Consider the following 27,138-nt stretch of genomic DNA (forward strand, 5'->3'; position numbering starts at 1 on the left):
ACAACACAGGAAACTGATGGCACACTCAGAGGCACAGTTCAAAGCACTACACATGCTGTGAGAAAATGTGCCCTGGGGGTAGTCTGTTCCTCCTGCAAGTGGACACAGGGCTGGGCTGGCAAGGGAACGGTAACGTTGAGCCTGGAATAGGGGTAAAATGCAGAGAAGCCTTCCAGTTCTGCCTATGTCTGAGCCTCTAAACCCTGAAGCAGTGGTGTGAGAATCAGCTTTGCTGTGACTGGACCTAGTGTGATCTTTACAGTGCCAGTGGCTGGCAATCTATCCCAAAAAGACTGTGATACATTTGCAAAGGGGGACTCAGCCCATTGAACTGCACTGTGATGTTACAGTTTGGGTTCATAAAAACCTTAGGGATAGACAGAAACAAGATGTGAACCTTTCGCTTCTACACCACCCACATGAACCTGTCCTGAACTTGGGATTGGGGAAAGAAATATATAAGTGCTGGCAAATGCTGTGGGGACCATCTTTCTCTAGATCAGGTAATTCAGCTGAAAGCTAGTTTGCTTGTGAGTTTGGGGACAGAATGGAGAAGAGAGTTAAGAGCACAGGAAAGGTTGTAGGTAAGACTAGCCCTGCAGGAGCCAGACAGAGGCTTCTCTCAAAAAAATAAAGATTAAAGCAGGTCGTGTCCTTTAGCCACACCATTTGTCATCATGGCCCACTCTAGGCCTAGAGCTTGTTTGACTGCCTGGGAATACTGTTTGGACATAAAAAGGAGTGTCCTAAATCTCATTCATAAATTAAACGTACAAAAAATATACATATATTGTATAAACTGATACATATATATATATATATATATATATAAAAACTGGTTTTACATATATATATATATATATATGTATATAAATTCTAAATTCACATTTCTGTGTTACCTGGAAGGAAGCATGCAAGAATGGCATATGGAGGGGGAGACGCTGAACAAGGTTCCTCCAGTTCAGGACAGGTCTGCCTAGGACAAACCTGCCTCCAGCAGCGTTCCCCAGAGAGCTGAAGAAAGAGGAAGTGCTTTTAGCCCCATTCTCACTACACAGCAGTTTTCCTGAAGATCCACAGAGCAGCTTCCTGTATTCCCCATACAGGCCGCAGGTCCAACCAAAATTTGAGGAACCACCAGGCTAGAGCTGGAGAAGGAAAAGCAAACAAAAACTAAAGCCAAAACCTATTATCACTCAGTCTGGTAGAGAAAAGTGGTAATTCAAGGTCAGCAACTGAATCTGGACACCACTATATGAAGGACCCTTGTTTACCCATGTCAAAACAAGTGACCTCTGTCCCACCTCTCTGTTCCCTCTGTGATTCTCTCAGACCCTTACGATCATCATCCCCGGTTCTTTCTAAGATCCCGCTCCTTGTCCAACTGCCAAAGTACAGCTGGGCCTTACAATCTGTCCAGCTTATGCCCAAAGGGGCAGCCAGTCATCTTGCAAACAGTCTCTTTGCATCCCACCAGTCTCTTTGCATCCCAAAGAGCACCTAACTGTGTCTGTAGGGAAGAGATCAGATGTTTTCAAAGGCCTGAAATTCATTAGGGATTCCTGCACAATCTCACCTTCTGAGGAAAGTCAACAAATTTCAGCCGGGCAAGAAATCGCCTCACTTCTCCACGGCTGACTTTGGGAGTGGTGCTGTCCTTTAGCCACACCATTCGACCTTGACTCATCATGGCCCACTTCAGGCCCAGCTTGCTGACCGAGAGAAATCCTGGCTGTTTTTCAGAGGTTGCAGTCGTTGTCACAGCGATGTGAAATGCATCCTTCTGGAGATCATTAATTCCAACTGGTCCATCGGAAAAGGGCAAGAAAATATTGATGAGGAGTAAACAATTACGTTTCTTCCAACAGAAATCTTACAGTGTTTACTCGGTCAAAACATCCACTGGACTGAAGGGATATTCAGTCTGACTTTACAATTGCATGTATCTTAGTTAATCAAGGAAAATTATTCTAAGTTACAAATTTTCCATGGAAATAAACCGAAAATTTGATCAGAAATGGAAGGGTTTGGTTCCAGGTGATGTTTTTGAGCTTGACATAGGAGATGCACATATTTCAGTAATGCAGTTCACTTTCAGAGAGCTCTCCTTCCCACACCTGTAAGCAGCTATTGTCTCACCTCTATAGAAGGGGAAATTGGTAAAACACGGGCAAGTCGGTTCACTCCAGTCACTGCAGAATGATTTGTACAGACCTCAAAAATCACAGTTTCTAATAAACCCCTCTAAAATTGATATTCTACTTGTTCTTGACTGAGCTGTGTTTCTGATACAAATCCAATGAGATGTATCACTATGTAGCAGCTTTTCTGTGCTTCCTGGCCTACTGGACTCAGTGCTGGATGAACCGATCTTTTATCCCACTTTCTGCCATGCTCAACAGGCTGGCTGTTGGTTGAACTGCTTTAGAAAGAGCAAGGAAATCCAACAGGGACTGTACAATCTTGTATAGATGCTAAATCCAGATCTACTTTTCCCTGAAAACACACATTTAAATATTTTGGATACCCCCTTTCAAAAAGAAAGAGCAAGAAGCAGCACAGCTGCTATCCCAGAGAGCAGGAGAAGATGGCCAACAAAGGCAAAGCATATCTGAGGTGAGAGAGAAAAGTTCCATAGTGATTCTTCATGCACTGTCTTAAATCACAAATAGCTCCATGGAAAGCAAGGGAACTTCACTGGTGCGAAACATGCATGAAATTAAACTTGGACCTTTCCTTGCTTAAATATGTGCAAGAAACTTGGTGGGTCTTTTTATTTGCAAAATAGGGGTTGGACAGGACCTTCCTTCAGGAGGAAGATGAATCTCATTTCCCATTGCTGGCTTACGTTTAGTGGACCTCAGGTGCTACCTTTAAATGCACAACTACAGTCCATTGTTTCTCACAGCTACCTCTCCCTCCATATTTCTTTTAGCCTAGGTAGTTTCTCCTCCATTTGTACTCACCTGCTGAAGCAATGACTTTGTCTGTTGCATTGGTGAGGTCCAAAAGGACTGTAGGAAAAACAGGATGGAGGAGATAGAGGTGATGCAGTCCTGGGCGCTCAGGTCTGGGACCAGGTTGCTGTTGGATTGAAGGACAGACAAAAACGTTACAGCTGGCTAGCAAAGAGAAGTCTAGCTTTGACAATGGAATAAAGAAGTTTTGTGACACTGCACTGTCTTTACATGCATCAAAGAATCAAAAACTCTATGATTTTACAGAGACGAAATGCTGCAAAGTCTTTTTTCTAAAATAGAATTTGCTCCACAACTTTTTGGTAAAGTTAGTTCTGGCTCTGTCAAAGCCAACTTGTTGGGTGAAGCTAAAGTCTGGAAGTTTGAGCCTCCATGCCGACTTGTGTGCCCGTGTGCAGAGAAGCAGCACTCTGGGGCTGGGAATAAATCTGCAGCAAAAATATCTCAGTGTTGCAGAAAAATCCCAAAAAATTCATGCAGAAAGTTTTGTTCTTGTGGACGCAAACTTTCTGTCAATAAAACTTTCTGGTGAAGAATTTGCACGCAAAAACTCCTATGTTCAGGCTCAGAGAAGTCAAGAGTGTCAAAGCAAGAGGAAAAGATGTCCCTGACAGCCGCCTTACATGGCAAGTTTAAAGTTCAATTACATCAGGGATAAAAGACAGAGGCTGCACATGCCACACAGAGAAACCTAAAAGTGAAGAAAGGATGCTTGCTCACCAAACTTTGTAACACAGGCTGTGCTTCATCAGCCCAGAAGAGAAAAACAGACTTCTTGTCCAAAGTCATGACTGACAGCGCATCAAGTTGTTGCTTCTGCCACGGGAGTTCCTGGTTCCAAACAGGGAGGCCAGATTTGCCGTCTATCACCACCACCTCAAGGCAGGGGAGAGAGCTAGCATTAACAGGTGTCCAGGTGTGGGCACACAGAGAGCCCCCTTGCAGTGTCAGGGCCCGTGCTGTTCCATTTCATGCCTGTGGCCATACAGTGATGGATGTCAGCCACAGAAATGGGAAGGGGAAGGATCAGAGAATGATTATTCCTTTCTACCCAACCTCCCTCGCTCCTATGCTGCCACTGCTCTCCTTGCCTTCACTTGTTTTACCTTTTTGTTCCCATCTCCAGTCTGTGCTTGCAGCATGAAGTCCAGAGTTTGATCCGCATTGAAGTAACCTGGTACAGGCTGGCTGAAAATTTGGAAAAAGAAACACTCAGCCCCATGGCAGAAAAACAGGGATTTCAGATGGAGGCAGCACAGTTGCTCTCATTCTCCATTCTGCCTCTTAAAAAGGCAGGATTTGCCATGCTAAATAAGATCTTTCATCAACTCAGAACTGTTCTGACTGTCAGGAACCATTTGCTGGTGGATCAGAAGAGTGAAAAATGATCAAGCAGCTGATGGTGCTTGTTAGCCATTCTTCAGAATCATCTGTGTGTGGGGCATCCCTTGCTGGGCTGTGTAGACATCTGTTTATCATCCTGTGACATGACTCTCTATTATTCTTCCCTTAGCATGAGAACCTGTACAGTTTTGCTATGGACATAAAAAATTACCCAGCCCTTTCAAAATGCATCAGCAGACTTGAACTCCTGCTGAAAGGCTGCCTTAGCTGTGAGAAATGGCTCTTAATATACCCACCATTAATGTCAGCCCATGATTCTTTGTTTTCTTACTGCTGGCAGTTTTACAAGCCTTTTCATAACCTTCAGCAGTTAAATGAAGTCCCCTCTCATCCTCTCCCTTCTGTGTGACATAAGACTATTACTTGAATATCTCTCTTTATAACTGTTTTCTAACCATCTTGCTTGCCTTTGGCTTTCTGAGTCTTATCTCTGTCTTCCTTAAATTCACCACAGCTAGACATAAGGTTTTAAATAAGCACAAACTATTCCTCAAAATTCACAGAATCAGAGATTTTACGGCAAGACAGGATCATCAGAATATGTCCTCCCTTCTCTTGTTTATGATAGATTGTTGCATTTCACACAATTAACCAAGTATCAGTAGGCTGACTTTGACTAGATCTACCAACCATGAGGCTTGCTACAGAAACACAAATACGAGATGATTTCATCACTTCTCATGACAATCAGTTCTAATGATCAATCACACCCAATGAAACATGCCTGCATTTTCATTTTCTTGAACAGGAATGGCTTTTCCTCCAAGGCATTTGTTCTTGCTATGGCAAGATTAAAATGCCTGTTAGCTCTTATTACTTACACATGCTTATGAACTCACCTCTCGGGCTTCTCTTTGATCATATAAACCCACTGACTTAAATCTTCCATGCTAAAGCATTTTTTCGAGCCATTTTCTCTAATTTTTTCTAGCTTCCCCTTCAAAATGTGCATACCAGAATGGCTCCTGAACAGCAATGCTACAGTTCAGCAGTGGCTTGACTATTTATACTTACTACATCAAACAATGTCATTTGCTTTACAGATACCTTTGCCAACCAGAACCAATGCTTTCAAGGCAGCATCATGGGACACTCCTATAGCTTGAAAGCTCTCCAGTAGCAAAAGGAAGTAGTAGGTAGTTCAGTCCTGTGGGCACAAACTTAAAACCTCTCCTAAGGCGCCTCTTCGTCTGTCCCTTATGGGTTACAGTCTGTGGCAGATCCCAAAAACTGAATGCAGACAGACATACATATTTTAGATGCTACCAATCAACTGAAAAATCCCCTGGACACTTTCTCAAATGGTCTAGAAGGCTAGTAATTACTCCTGCCCAGGAGTAATCCCCACAGCAACCTGCTATTAATCCTCTCTCATCTGAAACATTTATTTACAACACAAATTTCAACTGCTTACCCAATTTCACGGTCTCGGAACTTCGCCCTTGCTTTATGACTACTGATTCTCCTTCATGGTTTTCCAGGGATCTTGTCAAAAGCCAGCTGGAAATGCAGCACATCTGCAGCAGCCAGGTTGTTTTTCTCAGAGACTGTTCCCAAAGGGCAGGACTCAGTCTGCCTGGCTAGCGTGGTGCGCTTGGGCAGGTTCACCCAGGAAAAGGGGAGCTCTCAGCTGGTTCAGTAAGCTTTGTCTGATGAGGAACTGGGTTTTGGTCTGTTTGACTCTGTGGTGACACCCCTGACCTGACTATCTCCCCCAGCCTGTGCTGCCTAAGCAGAACTTCTTTAAGTCCTAAAAAAACCCCTCTTAAATGCTTATCCACAACATATTCAGTCAAACAGATTTCATCTCTCTTAAATCCAAGAAAATAAGCAGTCCCAGACATTAGCACAGTGGCTTTGAACAAGAAATGCTTTCATTACTTTTCAATGCCTATCTGGCAGCTCCTGTATACGTATTGTACCCTGTCCCTTGGGAAGTCACGGAATTGGGAAAAACAGGGCTGGAGTGCAGCCGGGAATGCTAGTTGCCCCTAGAAAGGTTGTGGAGTCTCCATCCTTGGAGATACTTAAAACCTGACAGCACACATCCCTGAGCAACTTCCTCTAGCTGAGCCTGCTTGAGCAGGTAGGCTGGACTAGGCAATTTCCCGAGGTGCCTTCCAATATCAACCATACTGTGATTCTGGTATGGAACAGGTAAAACAGTTTTCATCCCTACTTGATTTGAACCTATAGAAATCTTCCAATTCATTAGTGGCTCCATTCAGAAATTTCTTGCGTACAACTGATTTTACAGCATCTATGAACTGGCTTTGCTTAGTCAGTACACACCCTTTAAACTAGGCCCCAGACACATCCAGATGTCTGCAGACTCTGGGCCCAAAACACTTTTAGTCCATCTCCTTTCCTCATACCACAATCACCTAGCTATAAGCCATTCCTAAAGCCATTGCTTATGTTGCCCATCAGCCCTCGAGCATGTGGATATCATATGAATATCAAACCTGGTTGAACACCAATTATTTTTGCCCAATGAAGTTCCAATGCCTTCTTCCTATAGAGGCTCTTGACAGTGAGGTAACACTGAGCTGAGAGCTGCTTTCTTTCCTCTAGATAGCAGAGCAAGCCATTTGTTTTCCACATAATTTCCCTCAACTGTGCCAAACTGCCCTTTGCAAATACTTAATACCAGGCAAGATGAAAATGCTGGTTATTATCAACCCACAAGATCTGGAAAATTACTTAATTTCCATGTCTGAAATTAGAGGATGAGCAGTATTATTTTACGGTTTACACTTAGTATAGATGGTATGCTGACTGCCATCAGAGTGCTCATTTTCAGCTTTCAGAACATTAAGATCGGTGGGCCATACTCAGACACCTTCTCTAAATACTTAACATCCCTAATGCAGCTGCTCCTCTCCACTGAGCTGGCAAGTGACACCCCTGGACAGCAGATAGGCTGAATCACACACCTGTAATTCCCTGAATTCCAATTCCATGACATTCCCATGACATCAATGTTGGGTACTTGAAACAAGCTCCTTATTTGTGATCATCACAAGCACACAGCTCAGGCTTCCAGCCTTCTGTCCCTTGCTCCCCCTGTCCTCCTCGCTTGCTCAGCTATGTATCTGCATACCTCCAGTTCTTACATTTCTCTGTGGACTTGGGAGAATCCTTCTCAATTGCTTTCTAAGGAGACATGTGCTTACAGGCAAAAGGCAGGAAATGGTACAGGAAAAAATAGGACAGAAAAATGTTCCCAGTGTGTAACCTGCTGATGTTCTGCAGTTCCAGGGTCCAGCGGGGCTCCAGGTCCTGTCCCCGCAGTAGAATCAAGCCCTCTTTGGTTGTGATGAGCAGGTTGCTGCAGTTTGTGTCAGGTGTCTTCATCATCTGCAGGAAGTCAACACCCCCACTGGGACAAATGGAAAGCAGAAAGGAGATTCCAAGGCTTGTATCTGCACATCTCAGCACTAGCTGCCTGTCCACATGGCAATTAACCCTACCTAAGATTTGAACTAGTCTTGGAAAAGCCCATCTTTTCCCCAATGATGGAGCTTAGCTTCCTTTGGAGGTTCCTCAGCTAAGTGGGATAAATTCAGGTGTGGGGTCTTCTGAACACCTTGAGTTACTATAAAAAGAATGGGGTTTGCAGGTTCACATTTGTTCCCTCCCTTTATTTCTGTCCACGCTGACCTTAACCGCAGTTTGCCAGTAAAGAAGAAGGAGCTGAGAAATCCAGGCCCACAATGCCGTACACAGCTTCCCAAATGGAATCCCATTAAAAAAGCTGGGAACACCTTTTTTTTCCCCTACAGGTACACATAGTGGGTGGAAGAAAGGAACAAGGAGCAGGAGAAGCAAAGGATTCCCTTTTATCATACTCTGCACTTCTTGTGCTACGACACCCACAGGACAGGGAGGAAACAATGGGCTCCCCAGAGTACTGTTATCGACTGGACAATGAAAAGAAGGACAGTATTGAAGCAGAAGGGACAACCTCTAGGAGGACTAAGAGGTGCCTACTCTCCCTTTCCTCTCCCAGTAGAACCAAGATGACAAGTCCATCTTCTACCTGTAAATGTCAATGAGCTCCGACAGGTTGACAGATCTGCGCTTTTCCCACTCCGGCTCCTCCTGTTCCAGCACTGCAGGAAAGCGGTCCCGGTTTCTGGCTTGGGTAAAGATATCCCTCAGGGCAACTGCTTGAACATTACCTGCCATGAAGATTAAAGATGAAGAGTCCTGCCTGCAAAAGTTAACTCCCTAGTAGCATGGAGGGTCCTTGGGACCACTGCGGTTGTGGTAGAAGACAAAGAAATGCCCAGAGCTGGAACTTCCCTGGCATGATGTGCCTTTAGGAAACTCCAAAGTATTCCAGGCTAGCAGGTATTGGTGCTACTGCACTTTTCCACACCATGGCAGTGAGGCTTGTTCCCATGCCCCCTATCTACTCCTAGCTTTTACAGCAGAAGGAATGGTAGAAATATACCAGAGACGCTCTGGACCATTTCAAGTAAAATGTTTTCTTAGTAAGGTGAAGTGCTGGAGAGGCAAGGTGCATCTTACCAAAACCAAACAGGATGTAGATGGCTCCCCGGCTGGTGATGTGGACTTGGGGGCCAATCACTCTCCCTTCTCCATTTGTGCTGTACTTCACAGGCCCACCCAAAGCAGTCCCAGTCTTTCCTGACACCAAGATGAAAAACACATCAGGCTGCAAAGAGAGAGATGTAGAGATTTTTAACAGTGCTTTCATGCACTTGTGCTCTCAGAATCTTCCCCAGTCCCCACAGCACGAAGTTCCATTGCTCTTTCACCCCACAGCAAGGTCTACCTAGTGGTCTCTTTCTCTTTGCTCAGTCTGGCTCTCTTGGCATCTTACATTCATGTTTTTCTCTTGACTGCAAATGCACCAAAGATGGAAGGGAGTTAAAAAACTTTAACTCCTCTAACAATATTAATGCTAGAATTGTGGGGAGGGATGAGTACAGAGGAAATATGCATTTGAACTTACCACGCAAATATTTCTTTCTTTTGAATAAGCTGAACGCTCCTTTCTCCAGAGATCTATCTCAACATGGCTCCCTACATTGCTGTTAAACATTTACTTCAAACTAAGCCTTCACTGAATAGAAATAGAAAATTCTCAAGTCTCAGCCAGGGGTAAATAGTGACCCTTCTGTTCATTCCCAGCTGACAAAAAATGCAGGTAGTGTCATTATTGCTTGATCTCACTGCTCTGACCTATTGAAAGAAAAAGGGTGCTTTTCAGGGAAATCTAAGGGAATGAAAATTAGGGGCTCTTTGCAGCTCCTGTTACAGCCTTTCCACATCAGGCTCCCTGTTCTTCCTCTAGAGGGTCAAGATCCTTCCAAACCTTGAGCAGAGATATGCTGTACCTGTGTTTCTTTGAGAGCCAGAACAACAATATCCCTAATCCCATCTCCATCTACATCCGGAAGAGTTGCAGCTGGCGCAGCCAAGATCCCACTTGAAAGGTGGATCGAGTTCAGCGTCCAGATGGTCTTGCCTGTGGGAAGAACAGGATAAAAGATACTTGCAGCACTTGGGGAACCAGCTGGCATACCCAGAGGGTTCCACAAAACCTTCTTGAAGGAGGGAGCAAGAGAGGTTGTTTCCCCCATTCTCTGAGAAGAGGAAAGACAAGCCTACAAACTGGGGCAAGCTGCAGTGGGAAGCAAAGTTCTTCGCCCAGCATTTCTTCAGACTGTCTTTGAGTCATGCCTCAAGTCCTGCTCTGCTTCCTTCTTAGTATCTCTCTAGGAAGACCTAAGCCCAAAACAATTCCTGAAATAACACAGAATATTTGAGGTTCACTCTTGGAAGGAGAACCTAAATGAGAGTGTTGCTCTGCAGGACAGCAGTTGTTTTCCTCAGCCAGCAGTAAAGCCTGTAGGTAGAGGCCAGGAAAGGGAACAGATGGGCAGTTCTCATATTCAAAGTGAAAATCTGTGTCACAGTTAAGATTCCCAGCAACAAATAGCCACTCCAGCGTGGCATGCTCACTCCACCTCAGGGTGAAAGCATGTTAGCAGACGTGATGTCAAATGGTTCAGCAGTCCAGCATGGACCCAGTTGGAAACTCAGTAAAACCTGATTTGCAAATTGGCAAACACCCAAAAAAAGGCAAAATGAAATTCAGTGCTTTTACTTTTGCCCAATTCTTTTGCCAACACTTCTGCTATTTCAAGCAGAATTTAAAAATGCTTTTCTGCCACTGCTGCTGTGTAGGGCAGGGTTTTCCCCTGCATGACAAAGGAAGCCAAAGGCCAGACCTGCAAACACCTGCACACTACTACTGCTGGTAAAGGAGACAGCCTATAGTCCTGACCATGCAAACATAGTGCAAGTAATCTGGTCCCCAAAAGCATTTGGAAGGTAAGGGCCACTGTTCATTGACTGGATCTGTCACATAAACCCAAGGTTTCTTGTATGTCTCAATTTTCTGTTCTGATTCCAAAAACACCCCTGTACCTACTCATGAATATATCTGCCAGTGAATCAATGCAGTAGAACAAACAGCAATCAGAGAATGGAGATGCACATGATCAAGTGATTAAAAACGCAATATTCATTCACATCTAATCAATTCCTCTATGGACCTAATTTCTCTGGAAGGTTTCCTAGCTGTAGCACATGTCCTTACATAAGTTCTCCAAGAACGGTGTTCAGCTCTTCAGTGCTGTTCGGTAGGTGCTGAGTTTTACTAACAGCTCAATGTTGATGAGAACAGACCTTACGTACCCTCTATGCCACGAGGATGCTACAGGATAAGACTTAACACTTTGAAATGTTCTGAGATGGTAGGATGAAGATGCTGCCACAGAGCAGCAATGGTTTGGATTCTCTTATCCTGTGTAACTAGAAACTCATTAGTGTTTTGACTCCTTCCTGTGTATCACTAGATAACAGCTACCATGAAGTGCCAGCACTGAATAATTCATGCTTATTAGTCCTTTAAAGAAATCGAAAAAAGCAGTAGCGTATTTCTAATATGCTGATAATTGACTCTACCTGTGGAGGCACTGAGAAGGCTGAGGAATTTTGATGTTCCTGTAACAAGGCAGACAGGCTCTGCAGGTGTCCCCAGTGACAGCCCTTTGCACTGCACACTCCGAGTCTCCTCTGGAAGCTGGATGGACCACAAGGTGCTGCCATTCATACCAGAAAGGGCCACCACAGTTACAGAGGGCCTAGAGACACCTGGAAGAGGCAGGAAAAAAGAGAGTGAAACCCTATGGCATCAGAAGCTATGTCCATGCTGCCTTTGGTCTTTGCGCTTGAGTTCCAGCTTTAGCTCTTAGAGCTGAGTAGCTCAGGGCAGCCATATCCACACTGCCTGAAAGCAAAGGTCAAATCCCACCCCATGGCTGAGTCTCTCTGCCTGCAGAGCCTAGCAGTGATGTCCAGACAAGTTGGGGTACCAGCCAACAGTGCAGACAATCATGGTGGTTGGATCTGAGCTCACAGCAAGAAATGTGGTCAGCTGGGCAGGAACCAAGAGGAACAAGATCCTGGGGACAACCTGCTCAGTGTGGTGACTTCCTGGTGTGAAATGTACTGCTGTCAAACCAGGCTTATCCTTCTGATGCCCTCTCCCTCAAGACAATGGCTAGCACCAAGGGGAAACATTAAGTGACCCCTAAGGCAGATGCCACCTCACGTCAAAGTCCTGGGTGGTTGTAATTCTGGAGTAGCAAAAGGTGATTGGTAATCCGAGAGCTTTCTCCTTTGTTTTCCAAATGAGTTTTATTATTGTGAAAAACAGACTGAATGCAACCAACTGGTGTAACTCTGGCGTCTTTTCCTAATTCACCGGTTATCACAAAATAACTGTAAAAAAAAAAGTGCTCTATGCCATTTCAATTGACTGTTGGCTCTGATTCCAAATGTGTGCACCTTTTAGCTCAGGCTGCCCTCAGCCATAATTGCTATTACTGTAATCTCCACCTGGTATGCTCATATCACAATTGAAGATGAACTCACAAACATTTCAAAACAACAGTCCCAGTTAACTCCTGTCTTACTAGCAAAACAACACGTGACCTGACTACACAAAGGCCATATCTGGGCCACTGGCTAAAAGCAAGTCTGAGCCCACTCTCTAAATCAAACTCACTCTATTCTCAAACTGAAAATCATCTGGCTTATGCTAAGGGGTTGCCCCAGTCCAAGTTCTCTTCATTGGGTTGGCAGCAACCAAGAACAACTCCTGTATGCAGCTCACAGCTCTTGTGTACTCCAGTACAAGCTGGAAAAACAGCTAACAATGCCATAGCTTACTCCATCAGGTACGTATCCCAAGCTTACCTCTACCTGGCACTGTGTGAATGCTCTTAGCACAAGCTACAGGAGTGCTGATGTCCAGCTATGTGGGTTTAGGATTGTGATATGCTTGCACCTGCTTTAGTGTCTGCTTTTTGTCTTCCAGCATAGCTATAGCCCAGGCTACAGCTAGGTATGACTAGTTCCATCCAGAGCATGCTGAGAACTGTACATATGTCTGTGATGAAAGATAAATACAATTCAACAGCAAAATACAGAACAAAACGACAACTTCTACAAGCTGAATATAGTTTTTATACCAACAGTATCTCCCTCTCTCACTTTCTTTTTCAGCTTACTGTACAGTTTTCTTTCTGCTCATAGATTTCTTTGTATAGGATTTGCTGAGAAATACCAAGGTCCTTGCTTGGGCCATGAAGAAGTAGCATTTTCCCTATCCTCTAACCATGTTTTTATTACCCTACTCTTTGAAAAGCCAAGGCATTTTGCTCCCACAAGAGTTCTATTCAGGCTGCGCAATGTATGTTTGCTCCCTGAATATGTCTCTGAGACTGAACAGGCTCACATAACCTCACGCTGGGCAGACGTAGTACAGCAGGCAGCTGGAAACTTCCAGGACTTTCAGAAGCCCAGTGCAATAGGATGCCACCAGACTTCGCAGTCCCTCTGTAACAGTGGCCAGTATCAGCAGGTTGCTGCTATGTTACCTGAGGGGTGTGAGGGTTAACAGAAAAAACAAAAGCAGACAGGTGGAGGAAGCAGGGTGATACCTGTTAAATGGCCAAGCACAGTAGCTTCCCTACCATCAGCCACTCTATTATCTGTGAATTAACAATGATTTGGAACCTGGTAAGTATATGGAGTGACCTGGAGAAAAAGGCAGCAAGGTGAGGGTCTTTCCTGCAACACTGACATACAGCTGCTCTAAAAAAATTCGTAACGTTCCCTGTTGGCAAGCAGCTGGCTAGTTCAGAAGAACCAGGGTGCTCCAAGAGTCAGCTCTGCCATCACTGTTCTTGTTGCCAACTACCCTTGGTAATGACCAGGACACTGGACCACAGATCAGAAAGAGTTGAGACTCTACCACTGAATCTCATTTGTGACCTTTGTCAAGCTGCTTCCCTTCTCTGTGCTTCCGCCTCTATGCCTGTAAAATGGACGTAGTTAGACTGAGCTCTTTAGTGAAGGGCTCTGAGAGATAACAAGGGGGGGAAAAAACACACCCTATTTCCAATTGCTATTTGTAGAGCAGTGCTTTCTGATCACTTCATCTCTGCCCCCAAACCAAGTCTGCACAAATACAGGGCAAAGAGATGGACTTGCCCCAAGATGAGACAGGGGGAAACAGATGACGTTGGCCCAAAAGGTTTGGGAGCATAGGCTTGCAATGAAAATTATGAGCAGCATGACAAAGCACAGGCACAGTACACTAGCCATTTTAAGGAACTCTGAAAAGAGCAATGCAGAGGATTTGCAGTGGCAGGAACTCTTCCTGTGCACAGGACAAACATATGAAGGTCTGTACTGACATGTACAGAAAGAGTAACGGAAAGGAACTGTGGTGCTTACCCATGACGCTAGCATTCATCAAGGCAGTGAAGACAATAAGGATGTCAGGGAGCCCATCGCCGTTCACATCACACAGCTCCAGAGGGGATAACACACCACCTGCAACAGTCACAGAGAACCACCGCACTGTTGTCAAAAAGGCCACCCAGCCCTTTTTCCACACTGGAACAGGAGGGCTGGCCCAGAAAAGAGACTCACGGACAGCCAAGCCTCACAGAGTCTGCTACGGAACCACCAATGCCAAGCAGCTCACACCACGGCAAGATCTCTCATTGCATGGAAAGGCAGAAATGTAGCATATGGGTCACAGAAAGGAACGGGAAAAACGTAGAAGCTAGCAGAAAAAGATTTCTGCTTCCCACTTCACTTTCTGAGGTGATGTGGGAGCCACGTATCTTATGAAAGGCTTAGATTTCGAAGCCAGGGGCAGAAAGCAAGGAGGGAGAGACATATCTAGACTTGGCAGAAATTATTTCACAAACCGTTATTACTTTACTGCAGAAGTCAGAATGGGAGATACTTTAGAAATGTTACCAGTGGCCCGCATAGGGTGACAAAAGATCCCAAATGTTGATTTACAGATTCAAGCAGGACAAGACGACAAAAGAAGTAAGGTTAGTTAAGCCAGTCAGAGGACACAAAGACCTCTATCCCTCGCCTCCCAAACACACCCACACACACTTCAGCGTGGAGGTGCTGGTGAAACGCAGGAGGCGCTATATTTTAAAGTGGGCTGGGCTATCTCCGTCTGGAACAGAGAGCACCATCCAGACAAAAAGGCAGGATGGGAGAAGAGTCACAATGGTTTTTGGTCTTGGCAGAAACAAGATTTTGTGGCACTGTTATCTACTGATGGCAGATTTCACAGGCCTCAGCTTAAAGAGGGAGCGGGACACAGCTGCCTGTCTATTACCTAGGAGCATCTGCAGTGGTGAGGAATGGCCTCTGCTCCAACCTGGCTCTCCCAGATAGGTCTCTCCCGCCGATGCCCAGCCTGGGAGCTGCCACCTCCCCCACGCCAGATGCTGTTCCTGGGGCTTTCTCACCTGCTCCCTGACCTAGGTTGCGGTTCCAGGTGTTATGCAAGTCTCTAGGGGGACAGGGAATTAGAAATGCGCACACCAACACAAGAATCATCGAGATCACCACAGTGAGCAAAAAGATCGCTGTGCGCAGGTATGGCATGAGGGAGGGAGCAGCCTTCTGCTCCAAACTCCCAGCCGTCTCTGCAGAATAACCCTCAGGCGTGCTCTCTGACGTGTGCTGCTTTGTCATCCCAACCTCCACATCAGAGTCAGGGTCCTGCACCTCCTCAGGGGGGCTCTTCCCATTCTTGACCCCCCCATTCTTCTGGATGTTGAGTACCAGGTCATCTTCACTTTCATCACTGTCAGCCTGAGTGAGGGGATCATATTCCCCAAGGTCTGGGCTCTTCTTTCCTGAGGAAAGAGATGGAGAGAGACAATAAAGCATGAGGTCCTCACTTTTGCAGGATCTCAGTGGAGAAAAGGCTGCAGTGGAGAGCGATGCAGAACAGATGATAGCACAGTCTGCATTTTGCATGGATCCAAGTGAGAGGTGTGAGAGAAAAGCCAGGGTCGGTCCATGTTTCAGAGTAGCAGCTGCAGGAGAAAAGATGCTGACAGTTTATTTCCCCAAGACAAAAGTCTCTCTCTATAGTATCTATATACATATATACACACACACACGTATGTATGTGTCTATACACATGGAATACACGGCTGAATTATTCTAATACTTTCCTCCTTGGTAATGAGACACACTGACATGAAGTCATGCTTAATGCTATGAGTACCTAAACCGCAGCACTCTCCTGACTTCAGACTCTGAACTCCTTTAGCATTTGCCAGACTTTAATCCCAACATAGCCCCTCTTCACTTCCAGTCTGTGTTCTCTGAGGGGGGCCTCCTTTTGCAACTCATTTTTCCCCTCCTCCTCCTGGCTGGTCCAAGCAGCACTGCTGTCTTCTAGTGTGCCATATCTGCCGTCCTGCTTCATGAGGAATAGAAGAGATAGAGTGCTGCGCATGGTTTCTCTGCAGTTCTGGTAAAAATGGGTACTGAAGATGAGGGCAAAATGGTTTTGCCCTTTTGGGCCAGCAACATGCTGGTGTCAGAAGGGATCAGGGCTGCTCCTCTAAGATGTCACCTTCTCTGCGTGGCTCAGCACTGCAAGAGGGAGTGCTCCAACCCCTGCAGTAGGAAACCGCAGTGCTCCTGCTCTGTTCCTGCTCCCACTGGAGCCGACAGCTTGTGCTTGGCCTTGCCAAGACAGATAACTTAGTACTGATGCCTTCAGGTAGTGGTACAAGTAGCTTAGCTTTAGGTGTTTCCCCCACAGATGCCTGGCACATGGGCAACTTCTCCCCAAGCCCTAGACAGCCACAGGGAGTGTGATGAGGGCAGGTGCAGAGCCTGGTCGTACACATTGGCGTAAGGCCAGGGCCATCTGTTTATGGAGGCAGGCAAGATCACACAGACTCACCGCCCTGAGCTACGAGTGGAGGATCACGTCTCAGTGAGCTGCCCTGTGCCACCAGGCTGGGCATGGAGCCATGGCCACTGCTCTGATGACTGTAAGGTCTCAGTCTCTCTCTCTCTCTCTCTCTCTCTCCTATTCCAAACTAGGACTTTGCTATCCCAGATATCTGCCTCATTTCCCTTTGCCTAAAGCTGACCTGAGACAGAAGCTAACTTGTGCCCGAAGATGCTTGAAGTGATACATGCAAGGCATAAATAATAAGCAAAAATACACAAGCTGTAACCACTCTCAGACACTAAAATGATGGGAAGGTTTTACAGAGCGGAAATCTAAGGGCTTCCATGATTATTCTTCCTCCGTAAGACAATATGCCTCACTTCTGGTTTTCCCGTTAAAGGCAGACTCACAGTTACAGATGTACTGTAGCATCTAGTTAGAGCAACACACCTATTTTGCATCATCTAGAATCTATTTTGCAGCATGTACATCTCATTTCTTTTTCATTTCTTGCCCCCCGAAAGGATCTTCACTTCCCCTTCCTGTATCACTTATAAACAGTATTCAGTGTCAATTTTACAATTTAAGAAAAACTGTCAATCCCGCTAAAGGCCAATTGCCCCACACTAAGTGGGGCACACTCATGAACAGCCAGGACAACCCACTCACACAGAACAGAGGGAAATAGATAGCCAATGAGATCATGTACCTAATCAGGCCTTTCCTTTTTGAGCTAGGGGCTTCTACAAAAGACTTACAACAAAACAATCTGGTGCACATGCACACTCCAAAAAGTTGTTCCTTGTGGAGGCAGGGCACCCAGATAAAAGATACTACATTCCTATGGGACAGTCCGGTGTACCCTTGTGAGACGCTGCATTGTTTCACATAGATCTGTCCTAAACATGCGTTCAAAGTGTGGACTTTTGAGGAAGACTTGATAACCTTGGCTCCATCCTGTAAGCAGTACAGAAGGCCACCGACCTCAGTGGCACACAGCTCTCTGCTCAAAGACTGGAGTGACAGAGCAATGTGAATTTCCCAGATGTCTATACAGTAGGTTGTGTTGACAAGTTGCTGAAAGAGTACTCAGCGAAAACAAGAAATTCCAGAGAGGACTCGCTTGCAGGGTATTTGCAGCTTCCCACTACAGATCCAGATGTGCCAGTTCAAGCCAGGTCAGAGCAGTATGAAAAGCAAATGCTGCCAGCCCAAGAGTAAATAGTATTTAGCCTGGGAAGTCAAAGTCAGACAGTTACGTTAACCAGACTGCTCCTGGTTTTGGAAACCGGTGTGCTTTGAGTAAAACAACTCAATAGCATACTTACACTTCGGATACACTGTGATTTGTTTAATTATTTTGATTCCAGGCAGTCAACCCAGAAGACTGAAACCTGCTGTTGATCCTTGGGGCAACCAAAAGCATTGATAGGAATGAGTTTTATATGGAACAGTTTTATTCTGGATTTCTAGAAGACAGAAAGGACCTCGAAACTATGGCTTACCCGCTCCTTGAACTGTCACAGATTGAGACGTTGAAAATGTCAACAGTGGTGTCAACCACAGATAATCTGTAACAGGAACACCTTTCCTGCTGAGAACCACTGATCAGAGGCTAGAAAACAGCTGCTACACAGTAATGACTTACTAAAGGAAAGGATCTATTGAGTTATATAAGAGCTATAAAGCAGAGCACTGCTCAGTCTTATTTCATGTCTAAGCCTGACCAGGAACCAGAAACTGCCATTCCTTCTCCCTATCTTTCCTCTCACAAGGCACAGCTACTCAGTAAGGTCAGGACACTGCCCTTCAACAATGGCTGTTGGAGCACTCACCTAGCACATGGGAAACCCAATGGTATATCTAATCTTGGAGGATTCGAACGCTCATCTCCCACTGTTCTGAGAGAGCCCTAACAACCAATCCATAGGTGTTTTGGGAATGCATCTGGAAGGCTGGCAAGGACGTGCTCAGCCCAGCATCCTGAGGTTGTTTTGCGGTGCAGAAAATATGATTCACCTGGCTGGAGAGAGAGCAGAAGGAACACGACTCCTCATCTAAGTTTCACGTCACTTGCTGTGGGAAGGAAAGATGCCACACCTAGCTTCCACTAATCACTCCCAAATGATTTTTCAATCAGAAAAGCATAAACAGAGAGACATAAACAACAGTAAAGAATGTGTGAAAACAAGGGCAGTCTCAAACCATTCAGAGAATTATGATTTATTGAGAAGTTCTCCAGAAGTCAAATTCTTTCCTTTCTGGTCAATAACAAGGCTCAGGCTGGGGGAAGACAGTTTGTTCATCAAGAGAAACTCAAAACTGCCTCTGTTGCAAGTGACAAGCTGTCAGAAATTCCAATACTCCCACAAAGTTTTCAGCTTTCCATCATGGCAGCAGAAATGCTAAGACCTGAGTTGGCCTCTTGGTCAAACTCTCATCTTATCTCCTGAAACGATAATCACTGTGTAACTGTCATGAAAAATTAGTCCCTGCACTAAAGAAAACAGACTTCAGACCTACCTCGAGCGGTTCTGTGGCCTTGTGTACGTGACAGATCTGTATAACTCACATCTTGTTATCTGTCTTTTGCATAGCGTCTCCAAGCGTATAGAAATCTTGCATCCACTTTACAGGGCAGAGTTCATATCAGCAAAGTCAGTTTCCCTGCTGCTCAGTGTTCTCTCCTACAGGTATAGTAAATAAACTCCTTCTGTTCTGACCTGCTCTAAATTTTATCCTGTTTTTTTTCTATGGCACCAGTGATAAAAAAGTTCCCAGTCAGCGGCCTGTGGTTACAATCAATCTGAGGAACTGTTGCTCATGGTCTGTGGCTAAGTTACTGGTCATGTCACCCCGGATTTTCTTTTGCAGCCACTGGAAAAAAAAAGCAAATACCAAAGAGGGATATTTTCAAAGGCAGGGTAGAGAGAAAATGCCCCAGACTTATCAACTTTCAAGAGCAGTTGGACTTTAAACTGTGCTTTATGACTTTGAAAATCCTCTATGCATTTGCCTAACAGTAATTTTCGCACAGGCAGCTCTTGCAACTATTGCAGTAGAAGAATGTGATCTCTCAAAGAAGAAAAGCTGAATCATGTGATCATGATTTGGGAAGGAGGCATCTGTGAGGTGATCCATGTTGGAATCAGGTCCCACTCATAACTAAATATTTCTGTGCTGATGACTTAAAAGATATGAATTGTAATATTTTTTCTGTTTTTGACTTACTGGAAAAGCTTTTCTTTGCACTCACTTTAGTGTGAAAAGAGCAGATCCTGGACTTTAGTACAATTTTCAGTGTGTTATACCAGTGATAACATACTGCTTCCAGTATCCTTTGTACTCGCTTCATGTTCTGTTTATTTTTCTTTTTTTTTTTTTTTCCCAGCTGGCAGTTGGCAGGCATCAGTCATTGGGTACTGCAGACACATCTCTAAGCCCATGGGGAGCTAAGTTGCCACACATTGATGTAATTAACTTAATGAGATGCAGCAGGAAGAAACAGCTATAGCAACAGGCTTTCTGCTTTCTCATTGCTGTTGAAAGCCGCATTTTTCAAGAGTTAACCACACAAACAAGGTATGATATATGCAATTTAACCTAAGAACTGATGCAAGAACTGTTTTCTTAACTGCAGTTGCAATGTCTGTGTTGTTTTCCAAACCAGTGCCTCCCAACAGCAGATATCAAATAGATCACACTGGTTCCAGAAGTCCCGGAAGAGATACATACTTGTTATTGTACAGTTTCCCAATGGTCACATCCCAACACACTTATACCTACCAGTTTGCACTTTCACTACATAAACTTCATGTAACATGTATTCCTTGCCATTTAGACAAACATATACATATATAACTAGGAAGAAACTGACTTGCCAACAAAACTGATCTGAATGAGATCTAACAGGCTAAACTAAAAAATAATGACTCCTGGTATGGGTTACTAAAAGCTGGTGGGAAGGGCCCTGAAGACATTACTGTGACCTTCATGGACCGACGGAGGAGGAAAGTACGACCTGCCCACTGAGTGCAGCTTCACAGACTGAGGCACTGCAGGACCATAGTGGTGCATGAGGGAGATGCCCTCCCTTAGCAACGCACAGCTGGGCCCTGTTTCTGTCCCATGGCTGTCCCAAAGGCAAGACATGGTCAGGAGGGGCAACAAGGCACTCTCCCATTGGGTTAATGCAGCCAGGTGCATTGGCACTGTCTCCAGTCCACCCAACAGCAACTAGCACACTCAAGACCTGGTTCTGCAATGTATTTTCACTCCCTTTTAATCTCCTTGCTGAAGAGAATGGTTGTTGGACGGCTGCTCCCTGTCTTATCTTTGAAAGATCTGGTTCCCTGACACAATAGTCCCTTATGCTTGAATATCCTTTCATCTCACTGAAAATCTCTGGCTGGAAGGTAAGCAAAGATGGTATGCAAACTTTAAACATTTACTTGGGTAACTGCAGTGGCACTTACCGAACTCCTGGCCTGGCTTTTGAGGGGTAAAACCCGGCAGGAGTGGATCAGAGAGAGACTAACGCTTTCTCGTGGTGGTGGCGGCTGTCTTGAGCCCTGTGCCCGCTTCTGTCCGGCCTGCGGGACCTGGCGTCTCCCCCCGCACAGTCCCGGTGTGGTTCCTCATAGGGACCGCGGCCAGGCCCAACGCCCCCCACCGCCACACACGACGCCCCCAGAGCCCCGAGGCGCTGCCTCGTCCCCCCCCTGCAGCCCTCCCTCCGCCACGGGGCCCGAGCAGAGGCCGCTGACACCCGCGCCTTTCGCCCCAGCGCCGGGCCTCGCCCCACATCGCCATGGCAACCCACCCCACCGCCCCCAGGCAGCGGCAACCGCGCCTCCCCGCCGCCGGGTGTAGACCCCGACGTGGCTGCCCCGACCCGGCCCGGCCCGGCCCGGCCCGGCCTGGCGCGGCCCAGCGCGGCCCGGCACTCCCCCAGACCCGCGGGTGCGAACCCCTTACCCGGCAGCTTCAGCGCCCGGGACAGCACCGTAGCCATGCTGGAGCGGCGGAATGCGCGCGCGCGCCACACCTCCCGCTCCGCGCCTTCCCGCGGCCTGCTGGGAATTGAAGTTCTGCGGTCTGGGGGACCCCCACTCCCCTCAACCCGGCGGGGGCCGGGGGCCGCGTCGCTCTGCTCCCGCGCGGTCTCAATCCCCTGGGGCAGACGAGGGGCGGCCCTGGGGGTCCGTGTCGCCGGGAGCTGCGGGCGAGGGCCGCACGGTGGGCAGCCGGGAGCACGGAGGGGCACCGGGCCCTGAGGGCCTCTCCCCGTGGGGCTGCCCCTGCCAGGAGCTGGCGGGCCTCCGGGTGCGCTGGCGCCGGGGCCTTCGCCTGGAAGGTGCCGCGCTTCCGACAGGACGGCTGTCTGCCTGGCGTCAACTTGGGATTCCCACCGAAACCGAAGCTCTTCGCTGGCTCCCTCGCCCTTCGTTTTCCTCCGCGTTGTTTTACAGGGGCAGAGACCCGCAGGGTGGTGGGGGCTGGTGGCAGCGAGCCGTGACCGAGGACGGCCCAAATTTCTACAGCCCTGCATGACCGTGCTGGGCGCAGACACATGCAAAAACATGCTGCTTGTCCTAAGTGGTTTACACAGAAAGTGCCGGTCTTTTAAGTTGTTCTCAGTATATAATATATGCCTTCATTCTTGGGAAGTTTTGGTTGGAAGAAATCTTATTTGTTGATTTTGTTTTATTTTGCAATGATTTTTTTGCTTAATTACCAAAGACTGCCAGGGCATTTTCCAAAGCTATCCTCAATCTTCACCACAGCCTTCCGAGGTAAGCGAACAAGCGAACTCTCCCTTTCCCACGATGGGGAAGTTGAGCAAGGAAGGTTTTGCGGCTTCCCCAAAGCCACAAGGCTCCAGCTTCATGATTCTCAGGCCCGTGCACGGGCCATCTGACACCACCACTTCTTGAGTCATGATTTGTGTGAGAACTCTCAAGGCTGACTCCTTTGTCACAGAAGAAAAAGTATTGGCTAAATACATTAAAAGAGAGTTCAATTGGCTAAAGAACACGTCATGTTTCCTCAGCATCTGCTGCTGCTTTCCCCTGTTTCAGATGCTGTTCCTGCGCATAATGTACTTAGCCTTTCCTGTCCAGATCTGTCCTGAAACTCAAATAATAACAATAAAGAAGGAGCAGAAGAGAGACACCAAGTGGTCTAGCTGGTGACAAGTGGGTTTTTTCCAGCTATGAACAGGGAAGAGGGTAGTTCTGATCCAAAACTCCTTAGTACCAGAGAGATTTTTCCATTTATGTCATCAGGCTTCAGATCAGGACCTTCCTGAGAATACAGCACTTGCCGGGGCAGTCCCAGGTGGCAAACTCTGGAGAAGCCATCAGAGTTGGTTTTTTTCTTTCCCTTCCAGGTCCTTCTGCATACAGAGTCCTCCTGTTCTGTATGTCATTTGCCCTCCTCCACTTTTTGATTTAAGAGCAGTGACAGTCCTGTATCTATGTAAATATTTACAGGAGAAATCCTGGATCCTTTTCAAGTCTCAGCAAAGCCTGTGATACGCAGGGACAAGAGCTGTCCAGCAGAGCGGCTCTTTCTAAGAAAATGCTTCTGGCACTGATTAGAGCTGGAAGCAAAGGTATGGCAGAAAACAGCCAGAAGCAGGAACTGGAAAATCTGCTGTCCTCATTTGTGATCTTCTAACATCTGGCACACACACATACACTGCACGAGCATAGTTTACAATGCTTGTACATTTGCGGTGCAGCATAGCCCACTCTTAATTTCATGCATCCCCACAAAAATGGCTCGTTCCCCAAGTCCTGAGGCTAATGGATAGCAAGGACAAGTGATTGTGGTGAAAACTGATGCTTTTGAGGAACATATGACTAAGAAAAGTGTTCAGAGGGTGTAATGATTTGCAAAGCATGAGAAATGAAGTTTTCCTTCTTTACATTGTAAATGTAAGCTGATTTCCATATAAATTGGACCGGTCGGGTGTACTAGTATCCATCAAAAAGATATGAAATTAAAACTGAAGTTGCAAATAAATCATTCATTTATGTGAATGTGGTTGTTCATTTTATCTGTTTTTTTTCCAAAGCAGTTTGAAAATGCCAGATGCTGAAAAATGAGATACTTGGGGATAAGCTTGGAAGTCTGAGAGTTTGGGTTGGCAGTGTGGTCGCTTAGAAAAATGTTACAAGCCAAAAAGCATGAAAGTATGCAGCCACCAGCCCCTCATCAGTGTTGTGCCTGTGCAAGCCCTCTCTGCCCACACTGGCACCTGCTGTCCTGTGTAGAGTGAAACTCTGCCTGAGATAAATTTGATGGATGCCTGATTTCTGACCTGACCCATGCGGTTTGAAGTGCTGGTGTGTTGGAGTCACTGTACGGGCACACAATATCCATCTGACCTACACAAATTGTAGTGGTATCCAGGGTCCACCTAATAGGGCCAGTGCAGAAGACACTGCACTTGGCTCAAAAATGGTGGGACACACCATAAAGAAACTTTCTGTGTCACCTTTTTCAGTAACTTCTCGCTGTCACTCCACATGAAAGGAAAAGGGTGATGTCCTTGAACAGAAGCAGGAACAAAATATGTGGGGACAGCTGCCTTGTCCAGAAATCCCAGATACCGCCCTCTAGCCCTGCAGCCAGGTTGCAGCTATCTTCTCTTTTTCCTCTCTTTTATTTCTTTCTGGGACAGGCCATGCATAACGTCCCTCCTTCCTTGCAATCAGTTTGCTCAGTTTTCTCCTGCTTTAGCCACTGGACCAGCCTGCACTGGGTGTCCCACAAGTGAAAAGCGCTGCCCTTTTTGTACAGAGATTCCCCCTGTACAGGTGCCAATCTCTTAGTAAAGGATGGGGCCAATGCAAACAAATGGTGAAAGAGGTTAGGGTTGGGCTGCAGCGGGACAGGGTTAACTGGTGAGGCCCCATGTTCCATTGCCTTGCTTCTTGCCACCTTTCTGACAGAAACTACAGCCTTCTCCAGCCTGCCCACAAAAGAACCTCTGGTACAGAAAGGATCCACATTAAACACTGCTATTGAAGGTCCTCAAGCAGGTGTATTGGGTTTGCATGGCAAGGTTTTGGTAGCAGCAGGGGGCCTACAGGGTTGGCTTCTGAGAGAAGGTGCTAAAAGCTTCCCCTATGTCCAATACAGCCAATGCCAGCTGTCTCCAAAATGGACCCGCTGCTGGTCAAGGCCGAGCCCATCAGTGACAGTGGTGGCACCTCTGTGATAACATATTATGAAGAGGAAAAAAACCTGCACAACAGCAACTTCAGCCAGAGAGAGGAGTGAGAGTATGTGAGAGAAACAACTCTGCAGACACCAAGGTCAGTGAAGAAGGAGGGGGAGGAGGTGTTCCAGGCGCTGGAGCAGAGATTCCCCTGCAGCCCTTGGTGAAGACCATGGTGAGGCAGGCTGTCCCCCTGCAGCCCATGGAGGTCCATGGTGGAGTAGATATCCACCTGCAGCCCATGGAGGACCGCACACCAGAGCAGGTGGATGCACCCAAAGGAGGTTGTGACCCTGTGGAGAGTTTGTGCTGGAGCAGGCTTCTGCCATGACCTATGGACCCATGGAGTGAAAGGAGCCCACGCTGGAGCAGGTTTGCTGGCAGGACTTGTGACCCTCCAAGGGACCTACACTTGAGCAATCTGTTCCTGAAAGGACCTGCACTGGAGTAGTTTGTGAAGAACTGCAGCCTGTGGGAAGGACTCAAGTTGGAGAAGTTCATGGAGAACTGGCTTCCACAGGAGGGACCCCATGCTGGAGCAAGGGAAGAGTGTGAGGAGTCCTCCCCCTGAGGAGGAAGGAGCGGCAGAAACAACATGCGATGAACTGACCGCAATCCCCACTCCCCACCCCCCTGTGCTGCTGGGGGGTGAAGAGGTAGAGAAATTGGGAATAAAGTTGAGCCTGGAAAGAAGGGAGGGGTGGGGGGAAGGTGTTTTTAAGATTTGGTTTTATTTCTCATTACTCTTCTCTGGTTTTGATTGGTAATAAATTAAACTAATTTCCCTAAGTCGAGTCTGCTTTGCCCATGACGATAATTGGTGAATGATCTTCCTGTCTTTATCCTGAACCACAAGCCTTTTGTTATATTTTCTGTCCCCTGTCCAGCTGAGGAGGGGGAGTGACAGAGTGGCTTTAGTGGGCACCTGGCATCCAGCCAGAGTCAAGGCACCACAGCAAGTCACTGGCAGAGCTGCACGATGGATTGATCGCACATGGAGCTCTGCTGTAATATCTGAGGGGTAATTGCCTTCTGATGGGCTGCTGGGACAGGAACTATTCTCAGCTGTTCCTTCCTCCAGGCATCTGGAGGGAAGAAATAACCTGCATCTTTGCACTACTATTAGTGTTATGCTAATACTTTTACCTGTTGTTCTTGTCCTGCTCTTCTCCTTTGCATGACTATATGGACAGGGCCAGGAGCACCATCCTCTTTCCTCCCATGCCTGGCTGAGTGTTCTGGTTTTGGCTGGGATAGAGTTAATTTTCTTCACAGTAGCTAGTATAGGGCTATGTTTTGGATTTGTGCTGAAAACAGCATAGATATAACAGGGATGTTTCAATTACTGCTGAGCAGTGCTTACACAGAGTCAAGGGCTTTTCTGCTCCTCACTCCATCCTGCCAGCAAGTAGACTGGGGGTGCACAAGAAATTGGGAGGTGACACAGCTGGGACAGCTGACCCCAACTGACCAAAGAGATGTTCCATACCATATGATGCCGTGTTCAGCATATAAAGCTGGGGAAGAAGAAGGAAGGGGGGGATGTTTGGCGGCATTTGTCTTTCCAAGTAACGGTTATGCATAATGGAGCCCTGCTTTGCTGGAGACGGCTGAATGCCTGCCTGCCGATGGGAAGTGGTGAATGAATTCCTTATTCTGCTTTGCTTGCGCGTGCGGCTTTTGCTTTACTTATTAAACTGTCTTTATCTCAACCCACGGGTTTTCTCACTTTTACTCTTCTGATTCTCTCCTCCATCCCTCTAAAGGGAATTGAGCAAGTGGCTGTGTGGTGCTTGGTTGCTGGCTGGGGTTAAACCATGACACTAAGTCCCTCCATGACAGAGGACTCACACGGGAGCAGATATTGCAATAAATAGGAAATGCTTGTTCAAGCAGTGAAGGCTAACAGGAAGAAACAACAAAAGCAAGTAAAACCAGGAAAAGTGACAATAATATTTCTAGTGGGTGCAAAATCCTCCGAGTATTCTGGTACCTACAGCAATCACATTTCAGGCAATTTTAAATAGTGCAGTTGATTGTAGAGTTTCTAATGAGCCCAGGCAGTAAAACCAATGCCAGCCCTTTGTACACCGCAGCACGAGCAAAAGGCCAAAAGATGGTTGGAGCTCTGCAAAGGTTTCAGCTGTGCAGTCTCAAGGCTGTGTGGTGTGCCCACGTGC

The 27,138-nt window shown here is 46.6% G+C and overlaps 1 protein-coding gene across 1 annotated transcript; it reads right to left on the reverse strand.

Annotated features, from left to right (window-relative positions):
* Window positions 1-920: 920 nt before the first annotated feature.
* Window positions 921-21,742, reverse strand: FAM234B (family with sequence similarity 234 member B). The gene is made up of 13 exons (XM_086469958.1): window positions 21,706-21,742; window positions 15,275-15,667; window positions 14,229-14,327; window positions 11,388-11,576; window positions 9,752-9,882; window positions 8,919-9,066; window positions 8,425-8,566; window positions 7,621-7,764; window positions 4,085-4,166; window positions 3,699-3,854; window positions 2,967-3,084; window positions 1,577-1,803; window positions 921-1,148 (listed from the first exon to the last, which is right to left on the reverse strand). The coding sequence occupies exons 1-13, from the start codon at window positions 21,740-21,742 to the stop codon at window positions 1,143-1,145; spliced, it is 1,872 nt and encodes a 623-aa protein (XP_086326084.1). The 3' UTR covers window positions 921-1,142.
* Between the last annotated feature and the right edge of the window lie 5,396 nt (window positions 21,743-27,138).

This window comes from Leptosomus discolor, chromosome 1 (assembly GCF_034619465.1).
Source record: "Leptosomus discolor isolate bLepDis1 chromosome 1, bLepDis1.hap2, whole genome shotgun sequence".
Lineage (NCBI taxonomy): Eukaryota > Metazoa > Chordata > Aves > Leptosomiformes > Leptosomidae > Leptosomus > Leptosomus discolor.